At 42.4% G+C, this 21565-nt stretch overlaps 1 protein-coding gene across 1 annotated transcript; it reads right to left on the reverse strand.

Annotated features, from left to right (window-relative positions):
* Positions 1-126: 126 nt before the first annotated feature.
* Positions 127-21430, reverse strand: smc4 (structural maintenance of chromosomes 4). Its single transcript, XM_038961362.1, has 23 exons — positions 21259-21430; positions 19569-19728; positions 18421-18611; positions 17679-17870; positions 16530-16706; positions 14396-14560; positions 11718-11845; positions 11397-11537; positions 11007-11157; positions 9630-9794; positions 9241-9474; positions 8901-9086; positions 7956-8117; positions 5973-6198; positions 5792-5871; positions 5525-5677; positions 4189-4315; positions 2684-2873; positions 2238-2556; positions 1718-1900; positions 1247-1479; positions 862-1045; positions 127-441 (listed from the first exon to the last, which is right to left on the reverse strand). The coding sequence occupies exons 2-23, from the start codon at positions 19708-19710 to the stop codon at positions 283-285; spliced, it is 3888 nt and encodes a 1295-aa protein (XP_038817290.1). The 5' UTR covers positions 19711-19728; positions 21259-21430; the 3' UTR covers positions 127-282.
* Positions 21431-21565: the final 135 nt, after the last annotated feature.

Raw genomic sequence — 21565 nt, forward strand, 5'->3', positions numbered from 1 at the left:
CTACCTAAAAAGATGGAAGACCTACAGCTCATTGTGATAGTACTTCCCCACAAGTCTTCCAGTGCAACATGTCCCATTTAGAGTTACAGAATATTTCATTAATGAGTCAACTTATAGTATTCAAAGACTGGTTATAAAAGATTTATTAGCTTCATCAGTGAAAGACAGCAGTGTGATAGAATAGGTTAAAGCCATGGTTTTATATACATGGTGTGAAAGAGACATGCATATTTATACATCTTACTAGGAGTGGCTAAGGAAGAAACCAGAGTCACTGCTGTTCTAAACTGAGATTGGCTCTTTGAAGACAATGGTTTTGGGGTTGATTCCCACGCTTTTGGTGGTGTTGTGGGTTTTGTAGATGCCGATCAGACGGTCAGCAATCTCAAACATGTTGTTCCTCAGGGAGATGATGATGAACTGAGCGTTCTTGGTTTGCTCCTGGAGAGAGGGAGTAGGGAAATAAATTAACATTCAATCATCAAATGGTAAATCAAAGGCTGTAAATCTCAAGTATCATGTTTTTCCTGTGGTTATGTGAGTCAAGCTCTTTTAAAACAGTGGCCTGGGAAGAATTAACCACCAACCGCCTTGACAGAAAAAAAAACAATGGACAAGCATGTTGCCAACATGGCTTTGCAAAACGGGGGATTTCTCACAATAGGCTGTACACCTTAGCACAGCTCCTTCAATCTCCCATTACACAACACTAACGATTAACATAGATGGGCTGACCCCATGTCCCTCACTGAGTCTACAAGAAGCACAGCAAAATTAGGAGTAGAATGGCAATTACTATTCAAAGCTGTTGCATGTGGAAAAGAGTTCCCAGGAACTGCTGCGAGCATGTGAAATACTCACATAAATGTAACAGGCCACGATGGAGACGTTCTTAAAGTCCAGGGCTGCATCAATCTCATCCATGAAGTAGAGAGGCGTGGGCTTGAAGTGGTGCAGAGCAAACACCAGGGCCAGAGAGCTCAGGGTCTTCTCTCCTCCAGACAGGTTGAAAATCTTCTTCCAGCTCTTCTTAGGGGGACGCACACTGCAGCCATGGACAGAGACAAGAGGATGAGCAAGGGTCATTCATACATTTAATGAATACAACAATACAATTAAGAGAAAGGGGAAACCAGGTTGGGAATAGGTCAATTTTAAATATGTACAAAAATCACAAAAGATCTATCTTCATATATCATGGATACAAATATGTTAGAAACAGCGGGCTCGACCAGTGTCTGCTGACCTAAACATGATGCCCTCAGAGAAGGGGTCCAGGCTGTCGACTAACTCCAGCTCAGCATCACCCCCTAGCGTCAGCATCTGGTAGTTCTCCTTCAACTTGTTGGTGATGATGTTGAAGCCAGCCATGAACTCATTGAGTCTCTGCTTGCGCAGGTCCTCACAGCCACGCTTGAAGTTGTCTCTCTCTGTGGTGATCTCATCCAACTCAGCCACACGCTTCAGGTACAGTTCCTCCTACAGAGAGACATGACCCACAATGATTATCTTCTCTTAGAGGGAAAGAAACTTGAGCAGACAAGAGTAAAAACATGGTGTCAAGGTGCTTGGTTAGACCTTCTACATCTGCATTGCTTGCTGTTTGGGGTTTTAGGCTGGGTTTCTGTACAGCACTTTGTGACATCGGCTGATGTAAAAAAGGGCATTATAAATACATTTGATTAATTGATAGACCAAGAGAGAGCTGGGTGTGTACCTTCTTCTTGTACTCTGCGATGGCTCCCAGGTTGGGCTTCATCTGGGCACAGCGGGCCTCCATCAGGGAGATTTGGTTGGTGATGACGTCAGGCCCCTTGATGGCCGCAAGGTCAGCAGGGGTCAGCACGGGCAGCGCCTCCGCTGGTTTGTCTTCAATGGCATGAAGGGAAAGCTTAGAGGCCTGGGGAGGACAGGACACGGATGGTTAGTCCTAGCTCTGAATTTGCCGATAGCCACTTGATGGAAAATGTACTTACTATGACTGATATGTGGCTGTCCCACCTAGTTATCTTAAGATGAATGGACCAACTAAGCCACCCTGGATAAGAACATCTGCTAAATGACTAAAATATAAATAGCAGAGAAGAGGAAAAAGATATGGGTCTGTCCGTCAGATGATACCAGGTAATGCAACTAGCTGATGCACTGCAACTAGCTGGCTGGTTGGTAGACCTCTAGACACACCAAACCAAGCGTGAATCTCACATGCACACAAAACTCAAGGCCCTGCCACCCACCTCTCTCTGCCAGTGTTTGATCTTGTTGGTGTGTTCGTTGATGGAGGTGTCTATCTGCTCCACTCGGAGGCGGACGCCGAGGGACTCCTCCTGCAGAGCGTGCTCTTGCACCTGCAGGGCCTTGATCTCCCTCACCACCCCCTGGTGCTTCTCCTGCACCTCCGGCAGTGCCGCCTCAGCCTCCTGGCAAGCTTTCATGATCTCCCCAGCCTCCTCCTCCAGCCTCTTCAGATTCTCCGTCAGGTCTCCCAGGCTCTTCTCATTTTCCACCAGCTCCCCCTCCAGGCGACTTACACCCTCTTCACACTTCTTCAGGTTACTGTGCGGAGGGAGGGGAGCAGCAGCCATTAGTGAAAAGCTCAGATAAGCCCCAGTAATAGATTCACAACCAGAAGCCTTTGCCAGATGGGAGCTGAATGTGTGCGCACACGTGTATAAACACTTACCGCCCTGCGGTCTTGATGGCCACCTGGGCCTTGGTGATGGCTGAGGAGCAATCGTCCAGCTCCTTGTTGACCATGTCCAGTTTGTCCTGCTGGGCCTTCAGCTTGTGGCTGTTGATGTCCACAATGAGGGTGTGGAGCCTCTTCACCTCAGCCTCCACCTTCCCTGCCTTACTTGAGGCTGTCTCAAAGTCTGAGAGGGAGGAGGGGCAGAGGGAAAGAGAGATATAATTTATTTATATGCAAGACAGGAGCGGGGTTAAGCCTCAAAGGTCTAGTGGGGGCACGTGTATTAGGGGTGTGCCGTGTAATCAGACAAAATCAGTATCTTCTGAATATGACATGACCATTTTTTGTAATTATATGTGATAAAGTCATTTTCAGCTGCCAGCACGCATCTCACCGTCACTCAAAGTGTGGAGAAGGGTGCAACTGCATTTGGGAATTCCTGCATCTGCAGGAATCCTTCTTTATACTTCTATTGGTCCATTTTTAAACTATGACTCCAGTACATAGGCGATAGGCAGTGGCGCTCCAGTACAGTTTGGTAGGTGGGCGCGAAGGACACTGTGCCAGCTAGTCCTAAGGAGGACTCCAGTACACAGCAAGCGGGAACGTCACTGTGCTAGATGGCTAACAAGCAAGCTAGCTAGCACAGCGTCACCCCCGCCTGCCGTGCACCGGAGTAGACACAGGTAGGCCGTGCACCGGAGTAGACACAGGTAGGCTGTGTCCTTCACCCCCACCTGTCGGGCACTGTTTTCCCACAGTTCTGTTATCGACGGTGAGGGCAGGTGTCCAGCAGGCGGGAGTGAAGGATCTTGTCTACTGGTACACAACAGGCAGGGACGGGGTGTACATGAAGGAACCAATGGGATGCTTGAGGGGGGCGTTCCTGCAGATGCATAACTCTATCGGCGAGTTCGGCTGTCTAAAGAAATCTGTGGGGTGTAGGTTGAGCCGTGTCAGGAAAGTGAAACTATATGGTGCAAGCAAATGCCCTAAATCTGTCTGGAATAAATGCAGGCAGCAGTAGCCAGCCATGCATTATTTATCAGCCTATTTCATAGATCATTTAATAAGACTAAATTAGTAAATCATGTGCATTTTCAGTTGTTGGGATAATTTATTTGATTTGAACAATGTGTCAATGAGTGAAGGAGAATAGCGATGCACTGAGTGATAGCGCAGTAAAGCGTACTTGAGGTAGAGGCTTTACCGGCATTTAAAGCGCACGTCCGTAAAGTAAATACAATTACGAGTATCAAGTGTGATAAAACGGATACAAGTATGATGAGATGGGCACACCCCTAGTTGTATGTACCAGTTGTCTCCGCAGCAAACCCATGAGAGAGAATGCCTGGTGGAGTCAGACTGGGGTTCACTGTAGCAAAGCTCAAATTGAGCCAGATCATTGTCCTGAAGACTAGAACTGACACAGAGTGTAGCCTGCAATTTCTGAGTAACTTCACCTTCATAAAGTTACATTTGGGTTTCAAAGTTCTCACCTTTCTGGAAGTCCTTCAGGCTCTTCTCCAACTGTTTCTGTTGGTTCTTGTCAGGGGCAGCTGCCAGGACATTGGCCTCCAGCTCTTTAATCTGAGGCTTCAGGTGAGCCTCCTGCTCTGCCAAGCTCTGAGCAAAGAAACGCACACACAGTCAACCACAGCCTCACCTGCAATCACCAGCCTCCAGTGTTGTAGTACTCTTGACTCAAGTCCTGATTTTCATTACTTTTGACGTGGACTCGCCTTCCCGTGACATGTATTTGCACGTGGACTTGATAGGCTACTATGATAAGCAGAATATTAGCAGCATTGGGTGCACAGAGCAGTGAGGGTTCGGTTGTCTAGGAGTTGGAAGGACACACCACACATCAGCTGGTGAACTGCGAAGGGAGCAAGCGATGAGTGTGGGCGGCAGGCAGGCTCCACCTCCAATCATAAGCTACACATCGCGCAAGAGACTATTGCTTCCCTGTCACCAGCCTACTATTTAGCTTTGCCTGGTTAAGAAATAAACTGCTTTACAAAAATGAAAACCAAAGCATTGAGTTTAAAAGTAAAACAGTCTTTCCCCCTGCATCCCATGGCCAGGTTCTGACAAGTCTCCCTTTACTTTTCACTCTGAAATAAAAAAGAAACTACACAAATATCAGTGAGCAATTACAAAAAAGTACTTGAGCGCCTGTTACAATTATTGCAAATAATAATCTGGTCAATCTGAAAGAGCAATAGCCAATTCCATCTAGAGAACATTTACCCCATCAAAACATTACTGATTTGACATTACTATTGAACATTATAATCAAATAAAATGTGTATGAGCCTGTGTATGAAGGACTTCTGGGTTTCATAGGCTATTGCATATTGCAGGCAATTATGACCATTAGGCAACAGGAGAAATCTTTGCATTACTTCCATTCTCACATGAAAATCGTCCGCCAATCGTTGTTGCTGGGCACATTTCTTCTACCAAATCAATAGAGGGGCTCATCTGGTAAGACGAGCATCGAGCCAGCAAAAATAAAAACTCCGTAACCAAAATACCAAATACGTCCAAATCATTCGTTTTGCTTTCCAAAGTTTTCCCGCAGATAGTGCAGCGAGTGGCACAATGTCAAATATGTAACAGAAAAATAAAGACCGGAACTAACTGCAAAGTAAATATGTATTTAAAATGACTTCAGCCATAGGGACTCGTGACTCGACTCAGGCGTTTAGTTACTCGACTACAACACTGCCAGCCAGCCTTACATACATTCAGCTTTACCTAAACAAGTCTGATGAACAAGAATTACACCAACGTCGAATACATTTCATATCTGTATTGTGTGTATATAACCTGCATGCTGTTGGTGTATTTCTCCAGGGTGTTCTTCATGTCTCTGAGCTGCTGTCTGAGTCGCTGGACTTTCTCCTCCAGCTGCAGCTTCCTCTCCTGGCAGCCCTGCAGCTGCACCACCTTCTCATTTAGCTTGCTCTCCATACGGTCCAGCTGACACACAAAAAGAAGACAGTAGGTTATTAACCACAACAGAGCTTAAAGTGAGCCATAGCAGTGATTGGAGGCCAGAGAAAGCTCTAGAAGAGTGTCCAGAAGATCTCCCACCTCCTGCTGGGTGACCTCAGTGCCGATGGAGGAGCCCATCCTGCCCCGCATCACTCTCCCTCCACCTCCAGTCATGGTGCCTGAGACGGGACAGAGCATAGAGTCAGACATGTCATCCATATAGACCATCTATAGAGAAACACTGAGAAGAGATGAGCTCCAGCTCGCTCGGTCTACCCACCAGCCATCTCTATGATCTGTCCCTGTATGGTGACCACCCTCCAGCGCTTGTCCTTCTGGAAGGCAAGCCGTGTTGCCTGCTCCAGGTCCTTGGCCACCAGGGTGTCTCTCAGGGCAAAGTAGAAGGCTGGCTTCATACTCTCATCCTGCACCCGCACCATGTCAAACAGACGGGGGATGTTCTCTGGGGTGGAGATGGGCCCCATCTTATTCTCCCACACCTTCATCTGAGACAGGAAGAGAGTGGATGGTCCAAGTGTTAGCTACGATGTGGGACAAACAAAATTCTTGGGGCAACAACAAAAAAATAACTATTGTAGGGTGTTACATTTGATTGTAAAGGCTTTGTACCAGTTGTCTCCGCAGCAAACCCATGAGAGAGAATGCCTGGTGGAGTCAGACTGGGGTTCACTGTAGCAAAGCTCAAATTGAGCCAGATCATTGTCCTGAAGACTAGAACTGACACAGAGTGTAGCCTGCAACGTAGTCATTTCTGCGAGCGAGGTTAAACCTCCTTTATCAACCATTCATAAGCACAAATCTGTGCGTAAACCATGCGTGGGATCATTTCCACACAATATGAATGTTTGCTTGACAGTGTGTGTTTTAACTGACGCACAGCCATGACCACGTGTACGCCAAGTGATGGAAAAAGGGTCAAGCATAGAACGTGAGTAATAGTGAGTAATAATTCAATAATTTTTCAATTTCATTGTATTTCTATTGTGAATTCATGCAACATATCTTGACAGGCTAGCTATAATCATAATATGACCTGTGTATTTGTTACGATAATAAATCCATATAAAGTTAAGTTACAGGCATGTGTGAAAGTGACACCATTGTTGAAATACTATAGAAGACTGAGATGACAGGAAATCGAATGAGAGACGGCTGTTGCTCGGTTAGAAAATTTGTCACACGCTGCACTCCCGCAGAGCGCATTTTTAGAGACAGGTGGGATTTTTTTTTTTTTTTTTTTAATTGACAGCCCAGATCGGCTCATCAGATATCATTTCCCAAAACCACATTTTTTGCGAGGATTTGAGACCTGCTTTAAAAAGGCAAACGCATGCCATTCTGGTGCAGATCTAAGCGCTATCCACCCTCAGGATTTTGGCAACGGGCACTTTTCAACGGGAGCTTGCCAATCGGCATCACAGCCCTGGATGAGCCCATGTTTTGGACGCAATCGTCAGCAAAACACACCATCGCACAAGAGGGGTTTATTTGGCATGATGCCATCAATGGGTTCCCAAATACAAACGGAGCAGTAGACGGCCCCCACCGGCATAAAAATAAACCATCCCAAAATGATTTTAACTATGTGAACAGAAGGTTTCCACACTTAAAGGGCAGGTAATAGGTTACGTGATGCGCAAAAGCTGCCAGGTGGAATCGCACGTCCTGTTCATTCTGCAGAACAGAAATGTTGGTCTAAACACTTCCAGGAGGGAGCTGTTGAGGATGGATGGCATATTGGTGAGTGTTACCTATATTTGCCATTGCCAAAGCAACTTCAATTGTCCTAATGGTCCTTTCTTTATAGCCATGTTTTCATTTTTACTGGTTAAACTGAACGAGCCAAATAAAGCTTTTTTGTTGTACTCAAACTGACACTAGCACCTTTATTTCAGTCTCTGAAAAATATAAATCGAAACTTTTTTTGGGTTGCGCTGTTGTATTTTAAGGTACGACATTGTATATTCCCCACAGGCATTAAAGGGATGATTTTGACTATATGGTTAATTATGGGCTTTTCAAAATGCAAATAGCCAAGGTCGTGCACGATTACAGAGAACAATTGGTATTTATCAGTGGTTCTCTCTTACCGGTGTGCATATGATGCTTGTAGGATTGTTTGATAAAACACACTTTCTATGCGTACAAACATTCTAAATTCCGTTCGTAAGTAGTATTTTAGAAAAGTTTCTATGCAATATTGATAAAGGAGGCCCCAGGTGTTTGAGTTGTCCTCCCTCACCTTGTCCAGGCCGATAAAGGTGGCCACACCGATATTCTGGGCCTTGAGGAAGTTGACACATTTCTGGGCCGTGTCAATGCTGTCCACCAGAATGTTGTCCAGAGAGCCACAGCTGGATGAGATGGCGATGTCATACTTCTCATCGATGGCCCCAAGGTCACCCTGAAGGGACAAGAACACAGTCTCACTGAGTGTGTAGAAGAGTGTGTGCATCTCTCAGCTGCCACATGTGTAGCCCATGTGTCAAACTCATTCCACAGAGTGCCTAGTGTCTGCCGGTTTTTGCCCCTCCCTTGTACTTGATTGATGAATTAAGGTCACTGATTAGTAAGGAACTCCCCTCACCTGGTTGTCCATGTCAGAGGTTCCCAAACTTTTTCACTCAGGCCTCCCTTCCAGCATTGGGGAAAATCTGCCCCGGCACACCATGTCTATTTCTATGAGCACTTCTCATGCCACAAACTGTTCACACCCCTCTTGTTGGCGGAGAGAACCTTTTGCAGGTTTAAAGCTTATTTCATGCAATTCTACACATTGTCATGCGGTGCAGAGAAAATGTGTCCGTTTTAAAGCACTTTTTTTTTTGCAATTCTATAAAATGTTGCCAATTCTAATGTTTAGTCATGTGATATTTGAGTGTCAAACATTACAACAAAATCTATGGGCTAAAACATCTAGCCAAAAAGCTTTAGCTGACATGAGCTAGTTGATCTGGACATTTCTGACAAGTTACAGTATAAATAGTTCTAAGGTCTGCAAAGACAAGAGGAAAACTGCTGATGCACTACCCAATTTCAAAATTGCCCCCCCCCCACTAGGGGGTATGACCCACAGCTTGGGAACCACTGGTCTAGGTCTTAATTGAAAGTAAAAAACAAAACCAGCAAACACTATGGAATGAGGTTGACACCACTGGTGTAGTCTATACATGCACATGGTCCTCACTAGTCGTCCCAGGATGCCGGAGATCTTGCCGCTCTTCTTCTGCTGCATGAGGGCGTCCAACACCTTCCCCCGGCTGCGGTTAGAGGAGAGGGAGCTCTTGGCCTCCTCCACCTTCTGCCTCATGTCCCTCACCAGCTCCCTGGCCTGTCCGTCTGCTTGCAGCAGCTGCTCCAGCTCCGCCTCATCCTGGAACAGACAGAGATACGTGGTCAACACTGGTAGCACACGGTCATCCACACACCTGAAATACATGCATCTTACTGCCACAAATCCCATAGTCCACCCCTAACCTTATGAACTGCTCAATGCTCGAGACCCTCCCACACATACACTAACGTACCTTCTTGAGCTCCTGCTCACACTGGGGTATTTTGACCTGCAGCTCTTTGATGGCGGCGCGGCGGTCTCGCAGCGTGTCGGTGGTGGTCTGTAGGGACTGCTTGGCCGTGTTCAGCTGGGTCACAGCGGTGTTGTGGCGACTCAGGTAGATGTCCAGCTCAGACTGGGCCACGTCCTGACGGGAGCGTGTCTCGTTCACAGCCTTACTCAGCTCCATCAGCTCCTTCTCCTTAGTCTGGGGACAGAGTCAGAGGAATAATAGCCACTCTTATGTGATCAGAAATCATAGAATACCAGGGGGAAAAGGATATGGGTCAAATTCAAATAAATCAGGAATAGTGTTTCCTACTTCAAATGAGTAATCAATTCCTGATAATGAAAGACACCCACCTCCTTCTCCTGCTGCAGGCCGCTGGTCTCCTCCTTCAGACTCGCCATCACTTCCTTCAGTTTCTCCTCCTCCTTCCCCTTCTGTTTCTCTAACTCCTCCCTGCGCACAGACGCCTCAGAGATGGTCTTCTCACTGCTGGCCGGCACGTTACGCACCTCCTCCAGCTGACAGAGAGGAAAGATGAGACTCTAGGTGAGGTACAACCTTAAACCAGGAAAGACCAAAATATACAACTAGCAGACAGTTAGGAGCACCTCCATCAGACTGGAAGGCAGTCTGACTGGCACCTCTCTCCAGTGGGCAGGGTGGTGAGGGGGAGTAGAGGAGGCCAAGCTAGCAGGGTTAACTGTTGGTGAAGAGTGAATGTGGCTCCTGGTAGTGTTACACAAGGCCATACTTCACTACCACACTGTAGAACACGGCACCCCAGAGGCCTGCTCTGCTCGGCCTCCACAACCCAACACCACACTGCCAAATCACAGCCACTGGTGCTGTATCATACAGGCTGCAGAACAGGGGGAGAGAAAAGACAGACTTGGAGCATATTGAGTGTGTGAGTGGGGCGAGAGCAAGAAGGGAGCCCATGGAGAGAGAAAAGAGCATGGGAGAAAGCAAGAGAGGCAGCAGAGCGCCAAGCAGTCATGCCTTGGAGGGTTTCGTGTTTTGAGTTCACAACCCCCTAGTGGCCAACTGGAGGAGTTTCTCTTATTTAATAAATCAGGTATACCAGAAACTTCATCAATCCATTTTAATCTCAGCAATGTAACAATATTTCTTTTCTAGAGGGACCTCATGACAGAAAATCTTTTTTTAAATCGATTCAACAGTGAGATGCACACCCTCGCCCACCCAGAGCCAATCCCAAGCAAGTTACTGTAATAAAAATGAACACGCTTGTTTTTGTGACATTGATGCAAGTAAAAATAAAGTGTGTAATTACACAATATAGCAATTATTAATAAGGTCATCTGTAAATCCCTGCGCAATATATTCTCTAAGTCTCAGCACAACAGGCCTTGTGTTTGTATAGGGAGAGAAATTGTATTACGAGTGGCCGTGTTTCGCTTTGGCCAGGTGACAAAATAAACAGAATAAAAGTGAAGTGTCAGGTCATTGGTGCTGGCCTGTCTTGAGAGGACAGAGCACCATTGTGTTTGTTTAGGAGTATGACCTGTAAGTTATGCAAGTTACATTCGCCACAATCACAGCCTCCTAACGTATAGATTTGGAGAGCCACCATAAGCTACACCTACACAGAGATGGCCTAATATGATAAATGGTAAACGTTACAAAATCCCCCACCCCCAAATGGAATCACTGAAGCCTCAGTTACAGAGACCTGAATTATGTTCACAGCAAAAGGGTCACATGCACACCTTCTCCTTGTCTTTCTCCAGTTGTTTCTGTAGTTTCTTGGTCTTACTCTTGGTGTGCTTAAGTTTCTCTCGGACCTCCACATCCTGCAGGTCCAGCTGGGTAAACTTCTCCTTCTGGCCCTCAATGTACTTGGTCAGCTTGCCTTGTTTCCTGAGAGAAATCACACAACATGGACATTATGGCAATCATAACAAATTACTGCTAATTTTGCTTTTCTGTATCGCTGGTCACCAGCAGGTCTATGAACATTCTCCATTTCATAACATTATTGCACTGAAGACTGACATTCACTTTACGACTATATTTTGTTCATCAATTTGTCTTTTTGGTATCAATTTCCATGTAAGCAACGAAACCCATGAATAACAAATGAAAAATAAAAAGCCTACTTCTCCACGTTTTTCAGGTCTTGGTTCTTCTTCTCCATTTCCTCAGCGATGTTGTGGTTTTTCTCTGTGAGTTCCTTGGTGTCATCTTGGATCCTCTGCTTTTCCTCCTCTTTGTTTGCCACTCTTTTCTGGAGGTCATGGCTGACAACAAAGAAACAATCACACTCTGGTCAACCAAGACATATGAACTCTAAAAAGTTACCATCTGTGTTAACTGCATCCAACTACAGCAAACCTTCCTCCCAGATTCTTTCAAACCTGATTTCTTGTTAGTAAAAAAACACTAAATATAGCAAGCCTCTATGTGGTTGTAATACTCACACATAGTACTGGCAGAGCTGGCTCTTTTGTTTGAAAATATCATTCTCCAGAGTGAGGAACTCCACGGCTGTGTTCTTCTCTCCCTCCAGAGCAGTCTTCTCCTTCTCCACCATTTTGACCCTGTTTAGCTGGAAAACAAACACAGTCCGCAAAATGATAAAACAGAAAGACAGAGGCTACAGCACTGACTTAAACATTCATGCTGAATTGTCATAAGATCAATCCCTGAATACATAGGAGTTTACTTTTGTTCCTTCACAGGCGTGCTTAGAATTTTGTTTTGCACTGATTGACCATGCCTGACATTTATTGATAAATGAAAGCTAAACCCTGAGCTTTCCCAACAAGTACAATTTTACTCCACAGTCTAAGGTTAATTTGGCTTCAGTACCAAAATTATGCCCTTTTTATTCAGTCAAATGGCATACGTGATTTTGTAAAATGTGGACAAATACAGAGTAAAAGGAAAAGATATAACTCAGATAAAGGCAGAAGTGTGATAGAATCCTAAACTGCACAATGCAATCCTTAGTCTAATAAGATGAGGACAGTCAAAACTGGTCATGCCTCAAATAACACAGCATTTGACCCTGTGTATGTGGTATTGCCATTTTTTTATTGCTATATCTAATGCAGGTGTTGCGTTAAAAAACAGAATCCTGTGTTTCACAGAGAAAAGTTAAATCTTGCTGCGTTTGGAAACGCATATCTAAAATGCTTCTTATTGTAAATTCTGCTCGGCTTCAGTCAGGGTTCGTTCCAAATCATGAGCATTAAAGGAAGAAATTTGTGCTCCAGTTTCACTTCACCACTTAGATGAAATATCTTTGCTCTCATCTTGCCCAATCAAATTCCACCATTCACAAACCGACATTGGATCACCAGACAGCACTCTGAGTGATGTGTACTTTTCTCTGGTAGTTTTAGCAAGTTAAAATGCAAGATTAACTAGGAAATGTAGATGGCTATATCCTTTCTATAATAAACATCTGAAATGATGGCTATGCATTGTTTTTGCAAAAAACACCTTGCCTTTTCCATTGTAAACTAAATTAATTGTCTCTGTTAGCGTTGCACTTGTTCTCATCTGATGAAAAAAGCTATTTTCTGCTGAATGTGTTGCACTAATGTATTTTGTGTAAAGAAAAATTATTAGTTGCACGCCCCCGCCAAAAAACACCTGGCTTTCAATATAACATTTCAGGTGATATGGTTTAAAATGCAGATTTTTTTATGGTCTCCATTATAAAAATGCAGATTTCTGAATACTAAAGAGACCTCTGACTCAGTGGTGGAAAAAATACCCAATTGTCATACTTGAGTAAAAGTAAAGATACCTTAATAGAAAATTACTCAAGTAAAAGACACCCAGTAAAATACTGTTTGAGTAAAAGTATTTGTTTTTAAATATACTTAAGTATCAAAAGTAAATGTAATTACTAAAATGTGCTTACGTACCAAAAGCATGAATCATTTCTAATTACTTATATTAAGCAAACCACTAGGCACAATTTTTTATTTATTTATGGATTGCCAGAGGTACACTCAGACATAATTTACAAACGAAGCATTTGTGTTTAGTGAGTCCGCAAGATCAGAGGCAGTAGGGATGACCTCTTCATAATTATGTGAATTGGACCATTTTCTGTCCTGCTAAGCATTCAAAATGTAACGAGTACTTTTGGGTGTCAGGGAAAGTGTACAGAATAAAAAGCACAATTTTCTTTAGGAATGTAATTGTCAAAAATATTAATAGTAAAGAAAAGATATCCCCAAAAACAACTTAAGTACTTTAAAGTATTTTTACACCACTGCTGACAACTGTAAAGCTGCATGAACCAAAAAGTCTAAATCATGTCACCCATGGAAAATAATAAAATATGTTCAAGTAATAAAAACAATAATCACAAAACTGATCAATTAGTTAATACATTACAGTACAGGGAGAAACATGTTTTTTTGTTGCAAACAGGCCTAATTAGTGATGTGACATTAGTGTAGCCTGCAAGAGATTTACTGAACCGGCTGGCTTCAACCGACATCCAGTAATTCACTTCAAATGAATTGCTACCCTGTTAACCTGGCTGGCACACTGCAGCTCCAACACCATACCCAAATAACAATATGTCACTAGTACTGCAATACAAATAAATATACTAACAAAATCTGGTAATTATCAGCCAAACTTCACCCCCTGCTCACATAATTACTAACACATTTGGAATAAAATCTAATTCGGGGCTGTTCATCAAATGCCTTCGATTTAAAAAAAAAAATATCACTCTTGCATCCTGTTCGTATTCCTTCTCTCACACCCCCTTTAAAAAGAATAATTAAATGACTGATTGCATTGCAATCGTTTTTGGCACAACAATCAAAAATGTAACAAACAAGCATGAGGGATTAGCCTAGACACAGCGATCTCTGAGTAGAGATGTGTGTGTGTGTGTGTGAGGGGTGGAGGGATAATTTGCTGCCTTGTAAGGAGAGGCAGGTGTCAGGCCAGGGGCATTCAGCTTGGCCAAGACACAGCATACCTCACAGATTTCACAGTGAAACAGCCCCCCTAACACACCCACAGCGGAAACCATCAATTTCAAAAAGTAAAAACATTAATAAATGTTATTTTTTAAATACAACAAATGGACCAATGTCTTGTTACTGGGGTTGTTTCTCACCTTCTCTCCCCTCTGCTCGTTGAGGAGCTCCACGCGGCGGCTCAGGGTGTGGATGGGCTGCTTCAGGCGGCAGGAGCCAATGATGTCCTCAAGGTATTCCAGCATGCCCTCATCATGCTCCGTCTGCCCCTTGGGCTTCATCATGGCTATCTGCTCCACCTCACCCTGACCAATGCACAGGGAGGGAGGGACGCAAGCAAGGACACACGGTATGTTATAATACTGAATAATTTATGGTGTGAAGAAGCTATAACAACCACACACCTTGGATCAATTTCGTGTTCGAGACCACCTGATTCCCATCCTAGAATTGACATGGGTAGATGGGTGGTTTGTACTTTTTTTCTCTTCAACTTTCTAAAGTCCTTGAAAAGCAATGAGGGGAAATACACCCTCCCGCAAGCGAGTTAAAATGCAATTCAAACTAAACTGGGCTAAAACCAGAAAGAGAGCAACTTCTGTGTGAATGTCAAACAGCAATTTTGTTCTTGATGATTTGAAATAAAATGCATGCTCTGCTCACTAAAGCATTGAGGAAACTTTGCTGGTGTTATAATAACCCCTCATAAAAACACTGTTTTTCAACCTCTCCTTTATGATAATATATCCCTTCAGTTTATGGGCAGTTAGTCATATGGGCTATTTGCAGTACATTTCAGAGTTGTGTGTACTGTACTTCTCACACACCTTCCGAGCCCACACACACACCAGAGTCTCAAATATTAACTTTCACTGCACATAACTGTACCCACAACACAGAGAAATCACTAGCCTACATAAAATGTTTGTCCATATCCATGACAAAACAATGCAAGGCAAAAAGGGAATAACAATCACTTAAACATCAATTGGAACCACTACAATAAAGGTTTTACATTTTACGAGGTCAAGAAAGAAATACATCTGGCAAATGTAACTAGTGCCTGTGTTTTAATAACATTATTAATTTACTTTCCATGTCATAGACAAGGTGTAGTCCTTGACTTAACAGTCCTTGAAACATTTCTGTAAAACACAAGCCTAAATACTGGCCTACATAATAAGACTGGTCAATCTTGTTTTAATCCTGTGTTGTGTGTTGAGATCCCCCCCCACACACAATTAAACACAAAAAAAACTATACATGGGGGAAAAAAGCTGACCAGTGCACTAAATAGGCAGCTTCCCCTGAGCCGTAGGCCTGTAAAAGTGACTTTGGAGAACAAACTAAAGCTTCTTGCCTAAGTCAGAACAACCCTGTCATATTCAATGAGCTCAAAATCACTTAACATTCCAGCAGAGAGAGGATGAAGAAAACAGCACAAATCAAGACAGGAGAGAACCTACATCTTCTCACAAAATAAATATCAGATATAGCACAACAACTAGTGGTTACCTAATACTCACTAGTCAATAAAAACTAGTAATCCAATTGAGCCAAGAGTTGATAGGTACTAGAAAACCAAAAGTGAATTGTGCAACAAGTGGACTGGCTTGTTCTTCAAACAACCCCTGAACACCATAGGATGTTCCAAAAATGTATAAATAAAAAACGATCATTTCAAAAATGTATTAGTTTGGACCATGACCGACAAAAGCAGCAAATATGACCCAACACAAACAATAAAATGTAATGTCTTTGAAATACACATTGACATTGGCATTACATTCCATGAAAGGTAATTCCAACGAAATCCAAACTGAAGACCTAATCATGCACTCAAATGATAGAAATGAAGAGTGGATGCTTGATCCTGCCACACTGAAGCAGCACAGCTAATATTGGGGTTGGGGTCTATTCTCACACCAATATTTACGTGCTGCTATAGCGTGGCAGGTAAAGGGGTCCCAAACTGACCCGAGTCTCTACTAGACAAATCCAGGAATGTTTGATTTTTCTTAAAATACTAAAGCAGCAAATGATGGTTCGCACCTTTTCGACATTGTTTCAAACCATGATGCGCTGCTATAGCAGTCCAAGTCTTTTTCACGCTTTAACAGGTCACTCACTCACAGGCATAATACCTGCTTTCCCCTGAGTGAAAGGCTGAGCAGCAAAGCTTTCACAGGATGGGATGTGTGACACAGGAGGGATCAATGACAAACTGAAAGAAAAACTAAAAATGAAATATTATAAAATAAACTACTTAATTACCTGTAAAATCAGAAACCTGTTGTGGTCCAGGTCAATGCCATGGCTACGCAGCAGCGTTCCCACATCTTTAAAAGTGGCCTTCTTGCCATTGATGTGGTAGGACGAGGAATTGTCTTTGCTGGCAGTTCTGGAAACATAGAACTTGCTGTTGGGGATGACTTCGTAGTCATCTCCTTCCTGACTCAAGAGGGGGAGGGGCACAAGAAACACACCAGCTTAGACCAGGTCTTCAGAACACACTCAGGACAAAAAATGCTTAGCAATACAACCCCCCTCCAAAGACAGGCAAGTAACCATCTAAAACACACACACACATATACATATATGAAAGTGAGGCCTCAACCACAGAAATGTTGCTGTAAACAAATATTGGGGTGATAACACAAGTAATAATTTAAGATGTATTTAACTTGCACATTTATCAAAATATAAGATTCATGTGGTTTATTAACTTCAACAAATTTTGAGACAATAGGAAATAAATTGTTGTCAACACATTGTCAAGATATGAAGGGAGACAAAAACAGAATACCTATAACCCGTACCCACCAAGTTTTTAATAGAGAAATAAATACTATGTGTATAGGCTTAAAGCTGCAGTGTTAGGAGATTGTTATATTGAATTGACTGGGCTCAAAAAACTGCTTGGCTGCAAAGAGATTATTTTACATTAAATGTCAATTATGTAGTTAATTACCTTACTACACCCCCTGTGGTAGTACAATATGTTTAAAAAATCTGGAAAAGTATTTTCCTACCGCTGCATATTAATATATACAGGATTCTAGGTTTGTATAGAAACGTAGAAACTATTGTCCACCAACATTAATTTAACCACCATTAAACGAAAGAAAAAAAACCTTCCCTTTGAAGTTCTTATCAACATAAAATCACAAATAAAGAAACAATGATGGCAAAGTTGGTAATTAACTTGACTGTCAGCTTTAACTTCAAATGGCTATTCCGAGTCTGTTGCAGTCAGTGTGAAAACACTAAGCCAAATGCATACAAGACATTTATAGCTAAACCCTAAAATAACATATATTATTTTTTCAACAACAAAACAATTCTGCCCCTTTACCCAAATAATTTTTATAAAATGTTAATCATTTTGGTACAGCTGACCAAGCGTAAGTGTGTGTGTGTTACCTTGTCAATAATTTTCTGAAAATGCACTTCCACAGTGCAGCTCTGCACATCCTTGTGCAGATCAGAGCTGTGAATCAGCACAGAGAGTTTTTTGGATCTGATTTTTTGAGCCCTATAGCCGAACACAAAGAGCATTGAATCTATCACGTTGGACTTCCCACTGCCATTTGGACCAATGATACAGGAAAAGCGCTAGGGAAGGGAGAGAAAGAGAGAAGAGGGGGGTAAAAATGTATTCACAATCTGTTCAAATCAAGCTAAAACCGTATTCACAATCCAATATTAGACCGCTTTGACCATGTAGAAAATGCTGCTGGATTAAAATGGTGGCCCTCTAACCTCAGTGTGTGTATTTAAGAATATATGTTATTTTGCTGCACCTGTGTCCATGATGCAATAAAGAGAGCAACCATCAGATACAATTTGATAGGGGGAAGTTAGCAGAAAATCTATTTGTAGCAGACAGGACACAGCTAGATCACCACTAGTGTGAAAGACACAAACACAAAGCAAAATGGAGGAGTGTGAGATGCTGCAAACTTGGGAGACATTTACCAGATAAAGTTATCTGATCAAATAAAAATAATCAATTAAATTACAACTATCACTGAAGATAAAACAAATACAAATAAAAGTTGAGGAAATGGACAACAACCCATACTGAGGCAATGATTAAAACAATAAAAACAATTCCTAGTGTCATAAAAGAGCCAAAACGGGGAGTTGGTATGTTTTTTCGTACCTTATGGAAAGGGCCCAGAATCTGCTCGCCAGCATAGGATTTGAAGTTCTGATTAACTATATGTGTTATCATCAAGCGAGGAGAGCCTGGTTCATTGGTCATTGCTGGGGGCGGGGGTGGAGGGATGCTACTAAGAATCTCCTCCAAACTTCGATTATCAACAGCATCGGCACCCTCCCTGGGAGCCGGATCTAGGGCAAAGAGTTGAACTTTTATTCCACAGTGCGATTCATTTCAGGTGGGGACACTGGTGTATGGGGGAGGGGTATTGAAGCAAAAAAACAAACAAACATATAAGCATTATAGAGCTAGTCACAGTGGAGGAACAAAGACTCCAGAAGATCGGATGCTAACTCGCACATTTAATATCTCTGTTAACAAAACTAAATTCTAACCAGAATAACTGAATCATAAACAAAGGCTTGAAGTGACCCCTTTCACAAACGCTCACATTGAAACGTAAATACACAATATGCACTCACCAACGACAAATAATTTATAATATTTCATACATCTGATTCCAAGTCGTTTCCCCCACACCATAACCTACTTTCCAATCCAAACAAATGAATAAAAATCGAGCTTTGCTACAAATGCATACCGATTACGGTACCATATCACAATGACAAAATGCTTGATCTCAAGTCTATTGTTGTGCTCAGTAAAAAATACAAATAGGCAGTAAAATATGACCCTGACAATAGTTTTCGGCCAACAAACGCTCCAACCATAATACTGGCTAAATCGAGAGTAGACAACATGTCAAATATGGTTATTCTTTTCGGACGAAGATCGACAAACCATTCACCAACGTTAAATAAACCGAAAGATAGAAAATCATAACCATGATTCTATAACATAGAATCGTTCAAAAGCAGTAATATCCCAAAAATAAATTACCTTGCTAGTTGCGCAGGCTGGAGACAAACGCACACACGCTACCATTATAATAATCTCAAATCACAAGAGACGTTTATTAATGCCTTGCTTACGTTTGAAAAACTAACCAGCAAGCTTCGTGTTATGAATAACACAAATGTGCCAGTTGGACTCAACCATCACGCACTTACATTCAACAAAACACGTTGCCATTGAGTAGACGCGCAACTTATTTAGATGCAGACACCAAAACACCCTTTGTTACTTACAATTTGTCGGTGCTGCCTCTTGGCCATTGGAGTTCGCTTCTTTAAGGGGTACGTCCAACTCGTCTTCGGAGTCATCCCGAGGCTGCGACCCTTTCCCTCTAGACTTGGAAGCAGTCGAACTTTTCGACGTTTTGGCTGGCATGATTTGGAATCTAAAGATCTAATTCAAATCACAGGAGTAAAAGTAAAATCCAGTAGGTGTTCTCTGTTAATCACTTCTCCACAATTGATAGTCAACGTGAAGCACCCCGTTACCCCCCTCCGTCATTTTCCCATCACAATCGGGCATTCGATCCAACCCATATTCTTTGCTATACTGAGTTAACTTTACTTCAGGTCATACATCGGTTACACCGTCAATTATAAAGTTGCAAATAAATGGCCAGTCTGCTAAGACCACAGATCTAACATAGTTTGTTTCAGTTTATTTGCTAAATATGTATCGTTTTAAACAAATGTTATAAGTGCATGTACACGAGGGTCAGAGATGCAACCATATTCTCTAATCGGAAATAGGGAATATTTGACACAACTGCAATTTAACCATCCGACGAATAAAAATGAACGCGAATCTCCTCTAGTCAAATAGCGTGATTATATTGGTCTAAACAGACAACATTAATCACATTTCACTTCATTATAGAGAAATGAACTGATAAGTTACCCGGACAAGTCAAGTGCCTGTAACTAAAAGACAGACAAAAATGGTGACGTTACAAGCTGTCAGTAACCGCAACGGAGCTCAAAAGTAAAGCAAACCGTACGGCGAACTAGTTAGCAAAAGATGGAGTTAAATGTGCAAAGTAAAGTCATAGCCACTGAAGTAGCCAATCAGAGTCAGAGTTACTTTATCATTAGCGCCATGTAGGCTGCACTCAGTAGTCCAAGTTGACCAGCTTCAGTTGAAAGTGTAATGTTTAGTTTGACAGATCGATAGTTATATCACTACTAATCTACGATAATGTAGCTACAATATCACTAACGTCACTGTGTGAATAAATGTCACCTGCTGTGTATAAAAACATTTAACTGACTTACAGTAGTATTGTGTTTTTTTGGTAACATTACTGTCATGCTTCAGTTGTCCACTTCCAATCTAGTTTGTATAACGGTAACGTTATACAAATACATAGCACATATTAATCTAGCGAACGTTTACTTAAACTGGGAAGACGTGGAAATAGCCATCTACTGTAACGTTAGCTAGCTAACGTACTATAGCTCGTTATAGACTAATGTCTGGTAATTAGCTAGCTAGCGTTAGTCAGGTTAGAACACTTGTGATTGGTTAACTAGCTAATTGTAACTAGCCAGTTGGGCTTTGTTAGCCAGGATTTTCATGTCAACTGTTAGCCACGAACAAATTAGCTACTAGATAGCCAACACACAACTAGAGCACAGATGAATAGGGGAAACCGATACTTTGCTTACAAGTTAGATAGCTAGTTAGCTAACGTTACTTTGCACTGGCTCGCAAAGCTAACTAATGTTTGCTGTCGTCTGATCACTTCAAGTTATTCAATTAGCTAACTAGCTCAACAACCACATGCATAACCGGCTAAAAGTGCCCACAAACCTGCTGGCAAGTTACTGAATCTAGTTAATGTTAGGTAAGGATTTGATAAACTAGCGAGCTTACTAGCTTTCTTTTAGCTAACTCTTTCGTGTTCGGTTACAATGTCAGTTTTACCTTGCGGACGAAGTTCTTGTTGTAACAATTCCCTCTGTATCACCCTATATTTTTTCAAAAGGCTATTGGAAAACTGTTCTCGATATCGCGAAGCTAAAAAAAATAAAGTGGGTAAAAGTCAACCCTGTGTCACTCAAATCGTTAGCTCACTGCAAACATTCACTCGTAAATGGCGCCTAAACTCTGTTGTCGAACCAAAATTCGTTACAAACTGATGCAAGGTACCATGGAACCTCATTGGTCAAAAAAACAAGAAATTCAAAAAGAGGGCCGATGCCAAGTCTAGTTTTGAGCAACCATGAACTTA

Source organism: Salvelinus namaycush, chromosome 23, assembly GCF_016432855.1.
Source record: "Salvelinus namaycush isolate Seneca chromosome 23, SaNama_1.0, whole genome shotgun sequence".
NCBI lineage: Eukaryota > Metazoa > Chordata > Actinopteri > Salmoniformes > Salmonidae > Salvelinus > Salvelinus namaycush.

Excerpts from the sequence above, each read along its gene's own strand:
- smc4 (XM_038961362.1), bottom strand. The coding sequence starts at position 19,710 with ATGCCAGCCAAAACGTCGAAAAGTTCGACTGCTTCCAAGTCTAGAGGG. Across the intron at positions 8,118-8,900 it reads CCGGCATCCTGGGACGACTA|GGTGACCTTGGGGCCATCGA; the intron begins GTGAGGACCATG and ends TTGTCCCTTCAG. Across the intron at positions 442-861 it reads TCGTGGCCTGTTACATTTAT|GAGCAAACCAAGAACGCTCA; the intron begins GTGAGTATTTCA and ends CCCTCTCTCCAG.